We start from the raw sequence: 18,192 nt of genomic DNA, 5'->3' as shown, positions 1-18,192 counted from the left end.
ATGAAGCTATATCCAAAACCTTTATCTTGATCTAAAATTCAAATTCCCAAACTTTTAAAGTAGCGGGTGCAGAATGATACTATCTAAGAAGGAAGGAAATGTTTTAACAATGCACTTAACACATTTCATTTAGTTATATGACGTCGGACATATGGTTAAGGACCAAACAGATATTGAGGGAGGAAACCCGCTGTCACCACTTCATAGGCTACTCTTTTCGATTAGCAGCAAGGGATCTTTTAAATGCACCATCCCATAGACAGGATAGCACATACCACGACCGTTGATGTACCAGTTGTGGTGCACTGGCTGGAGTGAGAAATCTATCTAAGAAAAACAAATCAAAACATACCTTGGGTCAGCTGGTCATAGTGTGTGCCCACCACAATAACTGGACACCCAGGAACTCGGGAGAAAATATTTGACAGCCATCGCTTGAGCAAGTCAATCTCTCCAGGACCTTTGGTGATGTCATACACAACCTGCAATACAAATGTGTGTTGGACTGAATGCATCAGTCTGAACTGTCTACAAACCTAATAAACCTTGCCAATCTCTGTACCAAGTTCCATAATTAAACACAGGTTTCAAAGCATTAAATGAAATACTGATAATTATCAATGAAGTACAGACAACCTCTTAACAGATAGACGGCCCTGTTAGACAGAAAACACTCGTGTGTGCTAAAGAGTTAAACCTCTTACCAGATAGATGGCCCTGTTAGACAGAAAACACTGGTGTGTGCAGTAGAGTTAAACCTAGCTCTTACCAGATAGACGGCCCTGTTAGACAGAAACCACTGGTGTGTGCTGTAGAGTTAAACCTAGCTCTTACCAGATAGACGGCCCTGTTAGACAGAAACCACTGGTGTGTGCTGTAGAGTTAAACCTAGCTCTTACCAGATAGACGGCCCTGTTAGACAGAAAACAATGGTATGTGCAGTAGAGTTAAACCTCTTACCAGATAGACGGCCCTGTTAGACAGAAAACACTGGTGTGTGCTGTAGAATTCCTCCTGCCCGGCAAAGTCCCACGTGCTCACTGTGTAAAGGACTGTTTTACCAGAATGTGATCTCTCGTATCTGAAAATTACATTAACAAATTATAAGATTACCGGTAGTGTAGTAAAACAAATGTTGTGTTTTAACTACAGTAACTCAATCCAGAATTTGGGCAGGACATAGCCCAATTGTAAAGCGATCACATGATAATAGTCGGTCTAGGATCGATCCTCGTCGGTGGGCCCATTGGGTAATTTCTCGTTCCAACCAGTCTACTATGAATGGTATATCAAAGGCTGTGGTATGTGTTATCCTGTCTGTGGGATAGTGCATATAAAAGATTCCTTGCTACTAATGAAATTTTTTTGAAGGTTTCCTCTCTATGACTATATGTCAGAATTACCAAATGTTTGACATCAAACAGCCATTGATTAATAAATCAATTGAATGTGCTTTGGTGGGAAACGGGAGTTCAATCATATTAAAAACAGGGGGAAAAAAGGTACGAAGAATAAATTTTGAATTGTGGTACTTTGAGCTGTTCAAATTTCCAGTAAATTATGGAAAATTTGTAAATCTACAAAATAAAGACAAGAAACAAAGATTCCACAGAATAAAAACGTCTCAAAGAAATAAACTGTTTGTATATGAAGGCCACCAACAATAACTGTTAATAGCATTAAGAAGTTTAACGACACCACTAGTGCACATTGATTTATTAATCATCAGCTATTGGATGTCAAACATTTGGTAGTTTGTACACAGTCTTAGAGATGGAACCCGCTAAATTTTTCCATTAGTAGCAACCTATGTTTTGTATGCACCACCCCACAGATAGAATAACACATACCACGGTATGGGCTCATTGGGCGCACTATTGGGTATTGATCCTACACCAACTGCTGATCAAGCAAGTGCTTTACTACCGGGCTACTTCCCGCCCCCGACATGTATGCTTATGTAGTGTTTGTATTTTGCATTACTTAAATGTTATAACATGGTAAGGTGACTGAGCTTGTAACTTTAAAAAAATATATAATATATATATATACAGTAAAACCCCTCTCAACTGGATACCCATGGAACCAGGTATCCCTTTAAGACTGGTTCTGTACTTAAAAAAGGGACCATGACAAAGATCTGGTTTCGAGAGAATTCTGGGTTTAAAGAGGGTCTGGTTTTGAGGGGTTTTAGTGTGTATGCTTTTTGAAAATGGATAAATTTGGTATACTTTAAGAATTTAAGTAAATCTCACTTCCAGTCCTCGACAATAACGCCAACAGTTAGCTCAGGCTGCTGCTTCTGTTTGGGCTTCCTCAAAGCTTGTAACAGAGTCGACTTGCCTCGGCCTCCATAACCAATGACCATCAGCTTAATGCGGTAGTAGGGTCGAGCCTGCAAGCAAAAAAAAATTAAATTCATAAATTGGACAAACAGTTGATGGCCATGGTTGAACTGCAAACAGGATCAATCCAGGTCTAAGTAGTTGGAAATAGGATTGGCGACTTTAACCTTCTGATGTTAATTGAGATCTCCTTGTTAGAAGTTAGGAGCATACTTCCTGGTCTGCTTAGTTACATGTATCCTCCAAATTTATAACAAGGAGATCTCAACATCAGAAGGTTAAAGTCGCGGACCTAAGTTTTAACCCATGAAAATGGACACCAAGTTTGGTTAATCTACAAACCTGTACGTAATGTATCTGGATAGATCTGCAATAGAGTGAAATAGAGCATATCTCCATAACCATTACTTCTTAGAGGTACATGTATTTTAAGAATTATAAAAAATCCATTTCATAGTATTATAAACATCAGGATGACCAGAATGCTTTGGATGTACAGAAATGGATAATCCAGACAAATAAAATACAAGTAATGTCTCATTTCAGTTATCAAAAACGGCTCTAATATTGATAAATATGTCGTACTGTTTACAAACTTGGGCCTGTCACTTTAAAGACAGTACATTTACAACTTTTAAATATATCATGAAACGTTATCTTCTGTTTACAACACGTAAAAATTAAATATATCATGAAACGTTATCTTCTGTTTACGACACCTAAAAATTAAATATATCATGAAACGTTATCTTCTGTTTACAACACGTAAAAATTAAATATATCATGAAACGTTATCTTCTGTTTACGACACCTAAAAATTAAATATATCATGAAACGTTATCTTCTGTTTACACCTAAAAATTAAATATATCATGAAACGTTATCTTCTGTTTACGACACCTAAAAATTAAATATATCATGAAACGTTATCTTCTGTTTACGACACCTAAAAATTAAATATATCATGAAACGTTATCTTCTGTTTACGACACCTAAAAATTAAATATATCATGAAACGTTATCTTCTGTTTACAACACCTAAAAATTAAATATAAACGTTATCTTCTGTTTACACCTAAAAATTAAATATATCATGAAACATTATCTTCTGTTTGCGACACCTAAAAATTAAAAATCATGAAACGTTATCTTCTGTTTGCGACACCTAAAAATTAAATATATCATGAAACGTTATCTTCTGTTTGCGACACCTAAAAATTAAATATATCATGAAACGTTATCTTCTGTTTGCGACACCTAAAAATTAAATATATCATGAAACGTTATCTTCTGTTTGCGACACCTAAAAATTAAATATATCATGAAACGTTATCTTCTGTTTACGACACCTAAAAATTAAATATATCATGAAACGTTATCTTCTGTTTACACCTAAAAATTAAACTTTGTTTTGTTTAACAGCACTACTACAGCAAATGATTTTTTTTTTTAAGTTACTTAATTAAAAAACAAACAATTGGTGACTACATGTATCAGGGGTAGGAATTGGTGAACGGTAAAAAAGAGGAAATCTAGAGGGGTCCGGGGTGGTGAACTGTGAAAAAGAGGAAATCTAGAGAGGTCCAGGGGCAAGGAAGATTTAAATGTGAGGAAACGCAATGTTCCATGAGAGGAAACTGCTGATCCGAGGAGAATTCTCACCCCTGATGTATATGTGTTAAGTACTTACTTTTTTCAGTCTGTTATGGAGGTACATTATCAAGTCTGATTTGTTGCCCTTCAACAAGCTGTCATCAAGATCCAGATTCAGACCATCCAGAGGCATCTACAGTAAAAGAAATAAAACTTTATTTTGTTTAACAACACCACTAGAGCACATTAATTTATTAATCATCCACTATTAGACGTCAAACAATTTGGTAATTCTGACATAGTTATCAGAGGAAACCCGCTACATTTTTCATTAGCAACAAGGAATCTTTTATAAGCAACTTTCCCACAGACAGGACAGCACATACCACGGCCTTTAATCAGTTGTGGTACACTGGTTGGAATGAGAGAAAAAACAATCAGTTGAATGGATCCACAGAGGTGGTTCGATCCCGCGACAAACACTTCAGGCAAGCACTCAACTGACTGAGCTAAATTCCGCCCGCACCCCCTCCCCCCCTACAGTAAAAGACAGTAAGGCTTGTTTACCAACATCTCAGCACATTGTTTAATTAGCAGTTGTTAGCTACCTAAAAAATATGTCAATTCTGACAGTGATAAACAAAAAACTAACTGTCACCACATAAGCTATTCCTTTTGAACACAAAGAGGTCTTTTTATTTTAGAGATGAAAGTGACACACCAAAAAACAACAAGAACAGTTTTGGGAAGCCTTAAAATTCAGAATTCCAGAAAAAACAAAATTAAATTTTTAATGTTATTTTGCATTTTTCCACAGAAAGAACAGTACACACCACACCCTCAGACACCTGGTTGGAATGGAATATCACTGAATGTGTCCACCAAAAAGGCTTGATCCTATGACCCATCACACTCTAACCACTGAGGTTTATCTCACTTCTTATGATAAAAAACCAACAAAAACCCCAACATTAACACTAAAACTAATGATTAATGAAAAATCAGTCGGGGGAGAATCCTGTTAATTTTTATGATTGCCCATGTGGCATACTTTCCAGCCTTGTAATATTAGTAATGCTACCAAAAACATACTTCCCAAATCTTGGAGCACCGCCCCAGCTCATCTGGTAAAGTTGTCAGCATCTTGTTGTGGCTGATATCAAACGACTCCAAGGAGCTCATGTGACCAATGTCTTTTGGCAGCTGGAGAAAGTGTAAAATATTTTTTATTTTTAGTATCTTTCATGGCCACAAATCATTGGCAATGTGCATAAACATGTATAAATAACTGTATAAGAACTAAAGGAAGGTTGCTTGCTTTAAACAATACATGTAAATAACTTATGCTGAAGATTGGTGTGTCTAACAATCTATAACAATAATGAAGTTATAATACATAATTATTTGTGGATATATAAAAAATAATTAGATAAGAAAGTAAAAGAAAGTTGACTGTGATATATAACTGTGTTTCAGTCCTGTGTGGAAAACAATTACTATCTGCACAGGAAAAACGGATTCAGAGTACTGCTAAAGTAATATATGTCACCTACCAGACCCAACAAATTTTCTTAACTGTGAAAAATGGGTATATTGCCATGAAAGTCAAACTTAATCTGTACACAAAATTTCAGCTCTATATCTTGAGGCATTACGGAAACAAAGTTTAGAAAAAATTTTTTCGTATCTTAAAATTTCAAGGGTCATAACTCTGTGAAAAAATGGGTAAATTGCTATGAAGGAAGGAAGGAAATGTTTTATTTAACGACGCACTCAACACATTTTATTTACGGTTATATGGCATCGGACATATGGTTAAGGACCACACAGATACTGAAAGAGGAAACCTGCTGTCGCCACTTCATGGGTTACTTTTTTCGATTAGCACTATGGGATCTTTTATATGCACCATCTCACAGACAGGATAGCACATACCACAGCCTTTGATATACCAGTCGTGGTGCACTGGCTAGAACAAGAAATAGTCCAATGGGCCCACCGACGGGGATCGATCCTAGACCGACCTCGCATCAAGCGAGCGCTTTACCACTGGGCTACGTCTCACCCCTAAATTGCCATGAAAGTCAAACTTGATCTATAACAGCATTTGATGAAACTATACACATTTAAGCTCAATATCTTGAGGTATTATGAAACAAAAGGCTGTGGGAAAAACATTTGCATCTCCTAAATTTAGGGGTCATAACTTAGTAAAAAACAAAAAAAAATCCCCATGAAAGTCTGTAACAGAACATGATACTTCTATACGCAAAATTTCAGCACAATGTCTTAAGGCATTCTGGAAAAATATATGAGGGACAGACGGACAGATAGGACAGACAAAACTTATAGTCTCTTCTGTTTCGACCATTAGGGGACTAAATACAATGTATTTAATTAGGGCTGTACCAAGCCTAAATTAACTGTGAGAGAGAGAGAGAGAGAGAGAGAGAGATAGATGACGAAGACGGAGACGGAGACGGAGACACAGACAGACAGACAGTGAGACACACACACACTGATATACAGACAAACAATCTATATATACCTCTGTGAGTTTATTAGCTTTAATATGGAACTTTTCCACTTTGGCCCACGATTTGACTCCATCCAAATTCAGCTTTTCAAAAAGAATGGAAATAATTAAAGATTAAAAATTATTATATTATTATAGTTGCACGAGTCATATTTTACTATTTTTACATTTATTTGTGATCAATTACTACAAATTAATATATCTTATACTACAATGTGCTGTTGTAAAAAGGTATTTTGGGGTATTACAAAAAATTATCTACTAAAATAGATATTGTAAACAATAAAATATATTAGTTTACTTCTAATTTAAATGATAAAAAATGGTACTAATAATAAAAACAAAATGTTGTAATGTTTAAAAACTAGGGTCTGTCATTTTAAAATATTTATTCATTCATTTGTATAATTAATAATTCACAACTCGTACATTGTTTTACCTTTGATATCTTATTTCGAGATACCATGATATTTTTTAGTATCTGCGACTTCCACATGGCAGGGGGAGGCAACCCATCCAAGATGTTATCAGACAGATCCACAGTCCGTAAACTGAAATGTTTAAAAATTAACTCATGATAGCCATCATCTTTGGAGGCCAAGTTTCCAATATGAATTTAAATAACCTAATAATTGCTGGTAGAAGAATATATCAGGTGTTTGCATAAGCTTCTCAACAATGCCAGAAGTAACTAAACCCACATTACAAATTAATGACATGGACGGTTAATTTAGATAAAGTTTGTTTTGTTTAACAACACCACTAGAGCACACTGATTTATTAATCATCGGCTGTTGGATGTCAAACATTTAGTAATTTTGATATATAATCTTAGAGAAGAAACCCGCTACATTTTTCTATTAGTAGCAAGGTATCTTTTATATGCACCATCCCACAGAGAGGAAAACATATACCACGGCCTTTGGTATACCCGTCGTGGAGCACTGGCTGGAGCAAGAAACAGACCAATGGGCCCACTAACGGGGATTGATCCTAGACCGGCTGTGCATCAGGTGAGCACTTTCCCACTGGGCTACATCCTTTTTCAAAAAGAGACCATAATACTTATCGACCACACATCAAACAAGCGCTTTACCACATCCAACCCTAGAATTTAAATAATCTAACAATCACTGGTAAAAGAATATATCAGGTGATTGCACAAGCTTTTTAATAATACCAGAAGTGACATATAGCATGGATGGCCACAAGAGACAAAGGCATGTTGTGGCTGGAGACCCAAGGACTGGGATGTGGAGGTGGACAACAAACAATGTGATCTACCAAAAGCCGTGGTATATGCACTGATAAACACTGGGTGGTTATTAAACAACCATTTCTTTCCTTCCTGAGTGTTTCAAAAGTTACCTTGGAAGTTCCAAAATAAATTTTGGAATATAAAATGGAGCCTTTTCTGTAAGCAGGTTTGTGCTCAGTTTCAATGTGTACAGTCTTGGCAAGCATTTGGACACCTCTTTGTGTGGAAGGCATGCTGAAAAGAAACAGTTGTTAAAGTGACAATATCTTTCTTGCATTATAAGAATTATATCATACATATATATATATATATAATCATTTGTTTTTCACTTTACTGAAACCTGTCAAAGAATCAATCAGTTTAAGTTAAGAGTTTTGAAATGAAAAAAACTAAAATGTTTTAAGCTTTTTTAAACATGTATTGAGATGTACATTCATCAAATGTCATTGGTTTAGGATTTATGGTTTGTGTGAAATGGACCTAAATGATAAAACAACGTTTGAGCCAAACACAAAAATTGCCTTGTCAAGGCTAAACAAATAATAAAATGTTAAAGCCAGAGTCACACCACTAGAGCACATTGAATAAATAATTATCAGCTATTGAATGTCAAACATTTGGTAATTCTTACACACTCTTAAAGGAAACCCACTGCATTTTTCCATTAGCAGTGAGGTATGTTTTATATGTACTTTCCCACAAACATAACGGTACATAATGGTGGATTGTGTTTTAGTAAACCAAATTTGTTTACCAAACTAGCGTGACTGCTTTGTGAATGTTGACCTACTTAGCTTGTTGTTGAGGGCCTCCAGGGTTTCCAGTTTTTGACAAGTAGATAGGAAACTGTCTGGAATCGACTCAATTTCATTGTGGGACAGGATCAACTCCTTCAACTTTGGCAGTTTCAGAGAACACCCCTCAAGTGATTTCAAGTTATTCCTGCAAAGAAAAAATAAACATTTGTTATGAATAAACAAACATGTTAATGTTGCATTATAGTTACAGAGAATAATACATAAGTGGCCATTAGATACCATTTATCTCACAACGAGTTGTTTTAACATGTATCTAACGAGCAAAAGCGAGTTTGATATATTTTTAAACAACGAGTTGTGAGATAAATGGTATCTAATGCATACGAATGTATTACTAGTATTCTATTTCTTACATATCTAAAAAAAAAAAAAGGTTTTAAGTAAATTTTACATCTTTTTTAACTTAAAGGTATTTACAGCCATTGCACTTGTAGCCGACTTACACGTCACAGACACATGATTGCCAGGTTAACTATACGTCACAGTGTAATCAATTTCTGTGTGTTGTTTTTTATTGGATGTATGGCATTGGTGACCTGGTCATCACCTAGGAGCAGCCAGTTGTATGTCTTGAAATTGTTAACACATGTACGTGTGTAAACAACTATGTGTTATCAAAAATAACACATGGTGTTCTCACCAATGGGTGTGTAAGCAATTCCAATCATGGCCATTATAAATTAAATGCAATATTTTTAAAATGGGGATGGGTGGTGAAATTTTATTTTTTTATTTTATATTTTCAGGACATTGAAAATAATGTAAATGGAGCCAATTTTTGTGTTCAAATTTCAATATATTTCAACCACATAACTGCCAGGGCATGGGCCAATACAGTAATATAAAAATTATTTAGCAGTGGGTCAAATTTTATAGATAATAAATAAGTTATCAGTTATTATGAAATTTATGTCTCAGGTGAAATAATTTTCACTTGTCACGCATCTTAGTTGTGTTGCGTAACTTTTGAGCATGCTCATATACTGCAGAGGTTTCTAGCATGTCTGTCCCGGGTTCCGTCTCAGGGCAGCCAGAAACCCAACTCGGGACAGATGCATTTTAGTGAATAAAATTTGTGCATTATTTTAAAACTTACTTTGCAAGGGAAAGGTGCTCTAAATCTGGCATCACAGTATGCAAGACACTTGGAAATTTCATGATTCCATTGGAATCCAAGTCCAGTCGACGCAGACTGTGTGAAACAGTTCCAAAATCTACTTTCCCAATATGAGATATCTGAAATATAATTATTGATCACCAGTAATTTGCATTCAGTATAAACAATACTGCAAACAGAAATGGTATTAAAATATATTTTTCCAAAAGATATATCTAAAATATTTCAAGAATTACATGGAAATAAATATCTAGCCTCCTATAAAAAAAATTCCAGTGCTCTCTGATAGATATCCATAATTGCAACTATAAATCAAGTTTCAATGACCGTGGACTTACAGTTTATGAGAAACTGATCTAAATGCAAAACTTTAACAGAAAATAATGCAAAACCTGATGCCATCCAGGCCTCCAGGATCAGGGCTTAGGATTTCAAATTTCATGGGAAACACTTTTTCGGTTTCGTGCCTTGTGATTTATGGGAACCCATTGGAAACTGTTTTTAGGTTTCATGAAAACAAGTCATAGGAACCCATTTTTAATACCATTGATTTAAATTATTATTATTATTGCAAAAATCCGTGCAAAGAGACATGCTTTCAAACTCAATATAAAGTTGATTTTTGACACGCCCACTCATTATATGCATGCTCTTGTGATTTTGACAGCTAAATAATAAACTACAGGAACTAGTGGGATCTATTTGATTGCCACCTTCAGTACTCAAGCACATGTGTGACGTCAATGTTTTTTGACATCAGTGATAGTAGTCAGAAGATTAAATATTTACAACAAAATTATAATTGTGAATTTAAATACTATTTCTTGACCCCTATATTTAAGAGATACACAACAAATAATTAGTTCAAATGTGTAACATGTTTGATTCAGTGTGAGTTTGAACTCTGATTCGGGTTAACACCACAATCCGAATCGGGTCTTGTGACTGTGTCAAACACACTCTTTAGTAGTGTGATATCAGAAACATAATTTAAAAAACAATTTATATATATGTATATTATTTTCTTTGAATAGTCGTACTCAATATAATAATCATGGGAAATAAAATCTCGTTTCCATGATTTTACTGACACGCTACCAACACGGTACCGGAAACGATCGTTACTGTGAAATCCAAAGGCCTGAAGATGAACGTACCTTGTTGCTAGAGATATCAAGTGAATGCAGCATTGGACAAACCATCACCTCACGGGGGAAGGCAGCAAGGCGATTTTCACGCAAGATCAAGTTCTGTAGTTTAGGTAAATACTGGAAACACAAATTATGTCAGAAATGTACTACTATCGTGAAACAAATGGTCACAAACCAGGGCCATACCTGTCCTAGAATGGGATGAGGGCAGTAAAAAAAATAATCAGAGCACAGTAACATATGTCCTCTCAAGGAAGACAACAACAGCTAATATTTTTCTAACTGCTTCCTGTCCCCTGCTTGTAAACATTTACTTACTAGAACATGTATATATGTATCTTAAAACTATTTTCCCCATATGTGTTTATATAAGGCTATTCAATTATACAATATAATTTGTATTGGTTTAATGCTAAACAGTTATGTGCAGCAATATAATATGCAAATAACTGAATTATTCCATAAACTTAATATGCAAATAAGTGAATTCGACTGTACAATCATGTATCATGAAACTATTTTCTTGTTCCCTGTTAGGACAACTGTATGTAACAAATTATAGAGGAATAAGTAAAGAGTGGAGAAAGGTTAAAGGATTAAAAAGGTTAATAATCATAAATAAATTAATAAATCGTAGCAAAGGCAATGAAATGATTCTGGATAGTCACTCTATGAAGAGAGAATGTCAGAATATGTTTTAACAATTGTCAAGGCTGGGGTATATTTTATTCATCTATCCTGGATTTACAAATTATTGCAAAATAAAACTGAACATTCACAAATGTTACACTAAAATGAGGGGAAAGGTTAAAGAGCATGTCCCGAGTTTGCTGTCATCACTGTAACGATTGCTGGTCAACTTGACCTAAAACCAACTCACCCTCTACCAACTTGCCCCAGTGTTTGGTCAACTCGCTCCAGTGTTTGGACAACTCGCCCCAAACTTTAGTGTTCGTATATAATTGTGACAAAATTAAAAATGGATGTCTACAACTTTGGTGTCATTTTATTTATTAATATTACAGTGAAACTCCACTGCTATGACCACTTATTAAGTGGTTTTATATTGAGGAGGTCCTAATATCGGATAAATAATAATCTATTAAAATGAACTGTCAAGTCTATTTTAACGACATTTGTGAGTTTGTCCCGTATTTCCTTAAAAGAATGATCAGGCAAGGCTTTTGGCATCCGACTGGTGTGCATATTTTACAATATTTAATGCACATTATTGCTTAAAATATTGTTATATTAATTGATATGAGTCGATTGAACAGTATGGGGCGAGTTGGTATGGGGTGAGTTGGTTTTGTGGTGAGTTGGCCTGCTCCCATTGTAACATGTTTTCGACTAACAAAGTATTTGTAACAATTATAATTAATATTAAATGTATTTCTGTGTCAGTGTCTGTATATACAATTGTTTCTTGTGATCCTAACATTTGTTTTAGCCCAGACTGTATTTTTTTCACCAAATACTTTCGTACATATGAAAAACATTTATATTTGGAAGTAAAATGAAATTTGTGCTACTACAAACATTAGAACCAGCAGAAACTTATTTGATATATGAAAACTGATATTGTAAACATAAACAAAAAATGTATCCAAGACATAACTAGATTAAACAGCACTTCAGGGCCCATTCCACAAAGCGATCTTAGCTCTAAGATCACCTTAAGTGCATAGCTACCTTATGCACTAAGGTGATCTTAGTGCTAAGATCGCTTTGTGGAACAGGGCCCTGGAAAATAACTTCTTCAGCATATTTCATCAATGGCAAGCATAGCTGCAGTATTCAACAGTGAATTTAAAGTTCATGGCACTTCAAATTCTGACCGAGTGAAACACTGTTCGGTTCAGTGCAACCTGTAAGTGTGTACAATTACCTCAAAGATTCCATCTGGTAAGGACTGTAAGTTGTTGTTGTGCAAATCCAGTCTTTCCAGGGCAGAGAAATGCTCCATAAAAGATGGCCTTGTCCCAGCCAGATTGTCCAAACTCTCAATCTGATTGGCTGAGACATCCAGATATGTGATCAAAAACTCGGAATGCTGGGACTGTTGTGATGATGATAAGCTGCGATTTGTCCTAGACGAACTGAGGAATGAATCCTGGCTGATTTCAAAGTCTAGAAAAACACACACACACAAATATTTCAAAAACAGTACTTGATTGATTGATTAATATGTATCAGAGCTGCCAACCCTTAGAAGTGCATTCATGACAACAGCAAAAGGAAAGCGTAACCCATGGCCGAATGTCATAAACAGCAAAAGAAAAAACCCAAATAACTACATCATAGTATCCGCAAAAGACTGGGTCATGCTATTTTTAGCATGGATAATGCTTGTCGTCACTTAAGGGATACGGATATACCCGAAATGTAACAAATGTTGTCAAATAAGTCAGGCGATTTGAACAGGATTATGAATGACCAGATTTTTTTTTTTTTTAAACAGCATCAAAATGCAATAAACCCAAAATTAACTGTTGATGATGTGATCAATACTAAATCTGAATGCTTATATTCTTAATTCAAGTTAAAATTAAAATCTATTCCTAACTGGCATACGTTCACATGCAATTTTCTATATTCAAGGCATGCAAGCATAACATAACTGAAGAACAGTTCTTTGAAGGTTTTATAGTATGTGATACATCTTACTGGACATAACTGTTTTACAATGATTCTTAATCTGCAAATTATACTTTTATATGTTGGAATAATAAAAAAAAGCCACAGAAATGAGAAATTCAGTTTTTAGTTACTGTATTCCAAGATTACATCCAATTTTTAGTATAACTGCCAGAAATCGCTCACTTTTCAACTGTACTCTGTAGACGTACACGTTGTGATAAAGATGAAACGTATACGCTTGGCAAATAAAACATAATTCATTAGTAGAAACTTTGGCCAAATACACTAACCATCCAGTTATATTTATCTATTGCAAAAGTTATTATTGGTTTTCATTAGCGTATCATACTGGATTTTTTTAAACTGAGCATAGCAAATCAGGCATGAGCGTAGCAGCGTAGCAAACGTCGACTAAGCGTAGCAAACTATGCCCAAAGCGTAGCAGTTGGCAGCTCTGTGTAGAAATTTAACACTGGTTTCTGTTTTTGAAAGATAATATGCTACATGTCAACAAAACATCAAAACACCTTAGAAATTAAATTAAATTTTATTTTTAATGCAGATTTTGATCACAGAATTACGGCAAGAATTTTAATAGTAACAAAAACAAAATTAATAATAACAAAAACAAAAACAAACAAACAAACAAACAAACAAGCAAGCAAGCAGTAAACAATTATGTGAACATGTAAAATTAATGTATTTTTTCAAAAGAGTAATTTTCAGGCAACAAAATTACACAGTATTAAAAAGTTAATCGTATTTTTTTTATCTGTGACAAAAGGTCACAAAACTCAGAAAACATTTTGCAAATCAAAATTGTGTTTACCCGTATCACTGGAGACACTTTCTCGGTTATAGCTGGAAGTTAGTCCATAGTCAGGAGAAAACTGGAGAAAGAAAATAAAAAGGAATCATTGTCATTCTGAGTATAAAGACAATAATTATAGAAATAATTGTGTATTAAAGTGGTACTATCGTTCCAACATCATACCTGTCAACTCTCACGCATTTGGCGTGAGTCTCATGCATTTGTAACAAACATCACGCTCTCATGCAACGTTACTATAATCTCACACTTTTTCTAAAAATAAAAATATTTTATAATTGTGGTTAATATTTTAGAGCTGAATGGAATTATATGCTGATTATGCAGGGTCTCTGAATTCTGAATAATAATACAGCATATTGAACCTATCCTCAGTTCAATACCAACGATCACTTGCAGGTGCTACTGATGACTGACTTGTATGGTTTAACATTAACTGTATTAATTAGTAAAACTTGCACTCACTCAATTTTGTTTTTAGAGATTTCCATTTTGGACATAAAACAAACAACAACAAAAAAACTTCGCCCTGGACCCGACCAAGAGCCTGCATAATGTAAATAAAGGATGAAGTAAATTAAGTTTTCCTGTAAAATTATACATTATAAAATCTGATTCAAAATAAATAGTATATTTTATGTTTCAACATTAATGTCTGATAACAATTTGACTGGATATCTTAATGTCTTGATAAACAGGTGTTATATTAATAAACGTACCAAAGGATCACCAATTCTGATAATTTCAGAGTCTGTGTGCCTGTGAGCTGAAGTGTTGGTGTGGGGAGAACTTGGCACTACATCTGCTGGATTGGGTTGGCTCAGTGATATTGAACCACTTAGTGATAACTGTTCTTGACCATCAGTTGAAGACTGAAGAGAATATTTTCTTAGCCAGGTTTCTGAAACACACCAAAAAAAAATCAGTTTAATAATAATGTTTATGCAGTAATTTATTTTAGGTGTATAAATACATTTCAAGTTTTTACATATAAATTTATTAATTTCATATTAGTTTGGTACAAAAGTTAAATTCTCTAATTTGGCCAATGTTTATGCTTTAAAGGACATTAAATATGAAATCTTCACCAAAATTTGTTTCAAATAATTTAACATCTTGAGTTGTTACCGAATGGTTGTATACAGGAGAAAACACGAACAACTCGGCAGGGGTTTAGGTTTTATTCTCGATCATCAATCGGGTGGGATATGCAGATCCCTGGTTTCAAGCATACGTATATACAAATACACACACAAACAAAGACACGACTGTGCGTCGGGTCTTTACAGAAGCATAATGCTGGTTGTCACCTACATGATTGGGGCACCTTTAAAATTCTCTGTGAATGTTAGTTGTGCAGTTGCTGTTAATAAAAGCTTGTCTTCTCATAAAAGTGGTCTGTACGTAGGACTGATATTCTTACTGTTAGTGTAATGGTGATACGTAGGACTGATATTCTTACTGTTAGTGTAATGGTGGTACGTAGGACTGATATTCTTACTGTTAGTGTAATGGTGATACGTAGGACTGATATTCTTACTGTTAGTGTAATGGTGGTACGTAGGACTGATATTCTTACTGTTAGTGTAATGGTGGTACGTAGGACTGATATTCTTACTGTTAGTGTAATGGTGGTACGTAGGACTGATATTCTTACTGTTAGTGTAATGGTGGTACGTAGGACTGATATTCTTACTGTTAGTGTAATGGCGATACGTAGGACTGATATTCTTACTGTTAGTGTAATGGTGGTACGTAGGACTGATATTCTTACTGTTAGTGTAATGGTGATACGTAGGACTGATATTCTTACTGTTAGTGTAATGGTGGTACGTAGGACTGATATTCTTACTGTTAGTGTAATGGTGGTATGTAGCACCAGACTGCAGTTTCCGTGGGTCGGACGGACTGAACGGAATGTTGGCTCCAGTCAGTGTGTTCTGTTTCCATTCCTCCCACTCGTCCAGGGTGTGATCAAACACAGAGTCAGAGTCATCTGAAAAATAGGCAAAAATACCTGCTTACTTTAACTTCTTTTAAAAAAATACTTGATTCAAAAGGTCTTGTAAGTATGATCTACCTACATTTAAAATGACAAGGGGTACATACAAGTTTAGCAAGCACTTTTCTTCTGGAAATTAAGACAAATGGGAAAACAGTTTTGAAAATACAACAGATGTGAAAATTACCTAAGGCAGACAAATATCTAAAGCTCTGCGGGATCATCAAAACTAATGGGTGGTGTGGATGGTGTTTTAAGCTTTTCTTCAGTTTTGTCATTTTCATCTTCCATTTTTTTTACCATGACAACCAAGCATAAGTTTTAAAAAAGGGAGTGCATTAAAAAGTGCAACATTATATGTACATAAGGAGATGGCTTCTAATCTTATAAGATTATTATTCAGCTGTAAAATCTTCATGTAAAATATGTATGACTTTAAATATAAATATTTCATCTACAATTATAATACTACAGTCAAATCCGCTTATTTGGATGTGCCTCGTGCAACAAAAATATATTCAAATAAGCGGCATATTCAATAAACCGAAGGTACAGTTTCGACATACGATATACCCAATTAAGACCTCTTGTTGATTTATGCAAACCCTAATTACGATTCTCCCAATTTGGGCCTCATGACATGTGGAATTTTCGTCAAAAACCGGTAAGTATTTTGTGTTAATAAAATACCGATTCCAAGTTCCATATTGTGACTCTGTTGTCATTATCAAGTTTGTCTATAAACTTGATAAATACAAGAGGCAACAGTTAATGCCGTTTGTACGCCTAGAGGTAGAAGTGACTATAAACATCTAATGACCCAGATAAAACCACCGGAAGCTCAATTAGACTGGCCACTGGCCACTGGGTTAGCATTGGCGAGATATTGGGCACATATCTCGTCGTATTTCTGAGCCAAAGATAAATCATTTCGTTTCCGTTTATTTGCCATGTTGACATTGTGAAAAAAAAAAGTTCTTGTCAATATTTATAGCCAAAAGATGATTAATCCAACTTGCTAAGAAAATCTCCTACAACTTACCTTTTGTCGGCATTTAACAATTTAAACAGTAATTACCATAATCGGTCACCCCAAATGGGGCCTCACATTGTGAGCTGCAGAAGAAAAATCACGTGATCAAAAGATCCCGCTAAAATTAACACTAGTAGCAAACGGCTTTTGTTTGTTACTGTCACCGACAATTCATAGAGAAAAATATCTGACAAGTGTTTATTTATGGATTAAACATACACTGCTTCAAAAGTGGCCGACATGAGATTAAGGGATGCCTGCTTACGAAACGCACGTGGCCGCCAACAAGGTGGGAATGACCGACTTTGATCCTTGATTGTCCTGCATTGTCTCGGCCATTGGGTCACATTTGAGATGAATCTCAGAGTTCATGGATTAATTACGATGTAATTAGGAAATGTATTGATTAATAACGAGTCATCCGAAATAATTTAAGAAACAAGAAAACAAGTTTGTTGTAAGTCTTTTTCTTTTTTTTTAACAATGAAATTAAATAAAATTAAAAGTATTCATTTCTGCATGTACGATAGTATGGTATTACGTACGATCATAAATTTTACAAAAACACATCAAGTAACACAAACTTTCCTATGTTTTACGTGCAATTGCCATTCGGCAAGGATAATTTTATATTCAAATATCCGAAAACACGTTAAAAAACACATCCAATTAACCGTTGGATTTTGTATTGTCATAATGGCAAATGGTTCCGTGCAGGACAAACATATTCAAATATCCGAAATATACAATAATCCGACATCCAATTAAGTGGATTTGACTGTATTTACATAATATCCATATAGGAGAGCAAAAGTAAAATATCCAGACCATTAGAGCAAAGAAGAAAGAAGGAAGTTGACATGACCAGAA

General features: G+C 34.9%; 1 protein-coding gene across 2 annotated transcripts in view; it reads right to left on the bottom strand.

Annotated features, from left to right (window-relative positions):
- Positions 1 to 18,192, bottom strand: part of LOC121367941 (leucine-rich repeat serine/threonine-protein kinase 2-like) — a 126,920-nt gene that overhangs the window by 68,820 nt on the left and 39,908 nt on the right. For both annotated transcript variants that reach the window (XM_041492406.1, XM_041492407.1), the window contains exons 25-39: positions 16,140 to 16,283; positions 15,007 to 15,188; positions 14,288 to 14,348; positions 12,707 to 12,948; positions 10,825 to 10,935; positions 9,647 to 9,786; positions 8,523 to 8,674; positions 7,843 to 7,966; positions 6,914 to 7,025; positions 6,487 to 6,558; positions 5,031 to 5,141; positions 4,036 to 4,131; positions 2,256 to 2,395; positions 961 to 1,081; positions 353 to 482 (exon numbers count right to left, since the gene is read on the bottom strand). In XM_041492406.1, the coding sequence (XP_041348340.1) occupies positions 353 to 482; positions 961 to 1,081; positions 2,256 to 2,395; positions 4,036 to 4,131; positions 5,031 to 5,141; positions 6,487 to 6,558; positions 6,914 to 7,025; positions 7,843 to 7,966; positions 8,523 to 8,674; positions 9,647 to 9,786; positions 10,825 to 10,935; positions 12,707 to 12,948; positions 14,288 to 14,348; positions 15,007 to 15,188; positions 16,140 to 16,283 (1,938 nt within the window). The remainder of the gene's footprint in view (positions 1 to 352; positions 483 to 960; positions 1,082 to 2,255; positions 2,396 to 4,035; positions 4,132 to 5,030; positions 5,142 to 6,486; positions 6,559 to 6,913; positions 7,026 to 7,842; positions 7,967 to 8,522; positions 8,675 to 9,646; positions 9,787 to 10,824; positions 10,936 to 12,706; positions 12,949 to 14,287; positions 14,349 to 15,006; positions 15,189 to 16,139; positions 16,284 to 18,192) is intronic.

This window comes from Gigantopelta aegis, chromosome 3, assembly GCF_016097555.1.
Source record: "Gigantopelta aegis isolate Gae_Host chromosome 3, Gae_host_genome, whole genome shotgun sequence".
Classification (NCBI taxonomy): Eukaryota; Metazoa; Mollusca; class Gastropoda; order Neomphalida; family Peltospiridae; genus Gigantopelta; species Gigantopelta aegis.
Note: the sequence above shows the minus strand (reverse complement) of the source record. Positions and strands in the feature narration are given on the sequence as shown.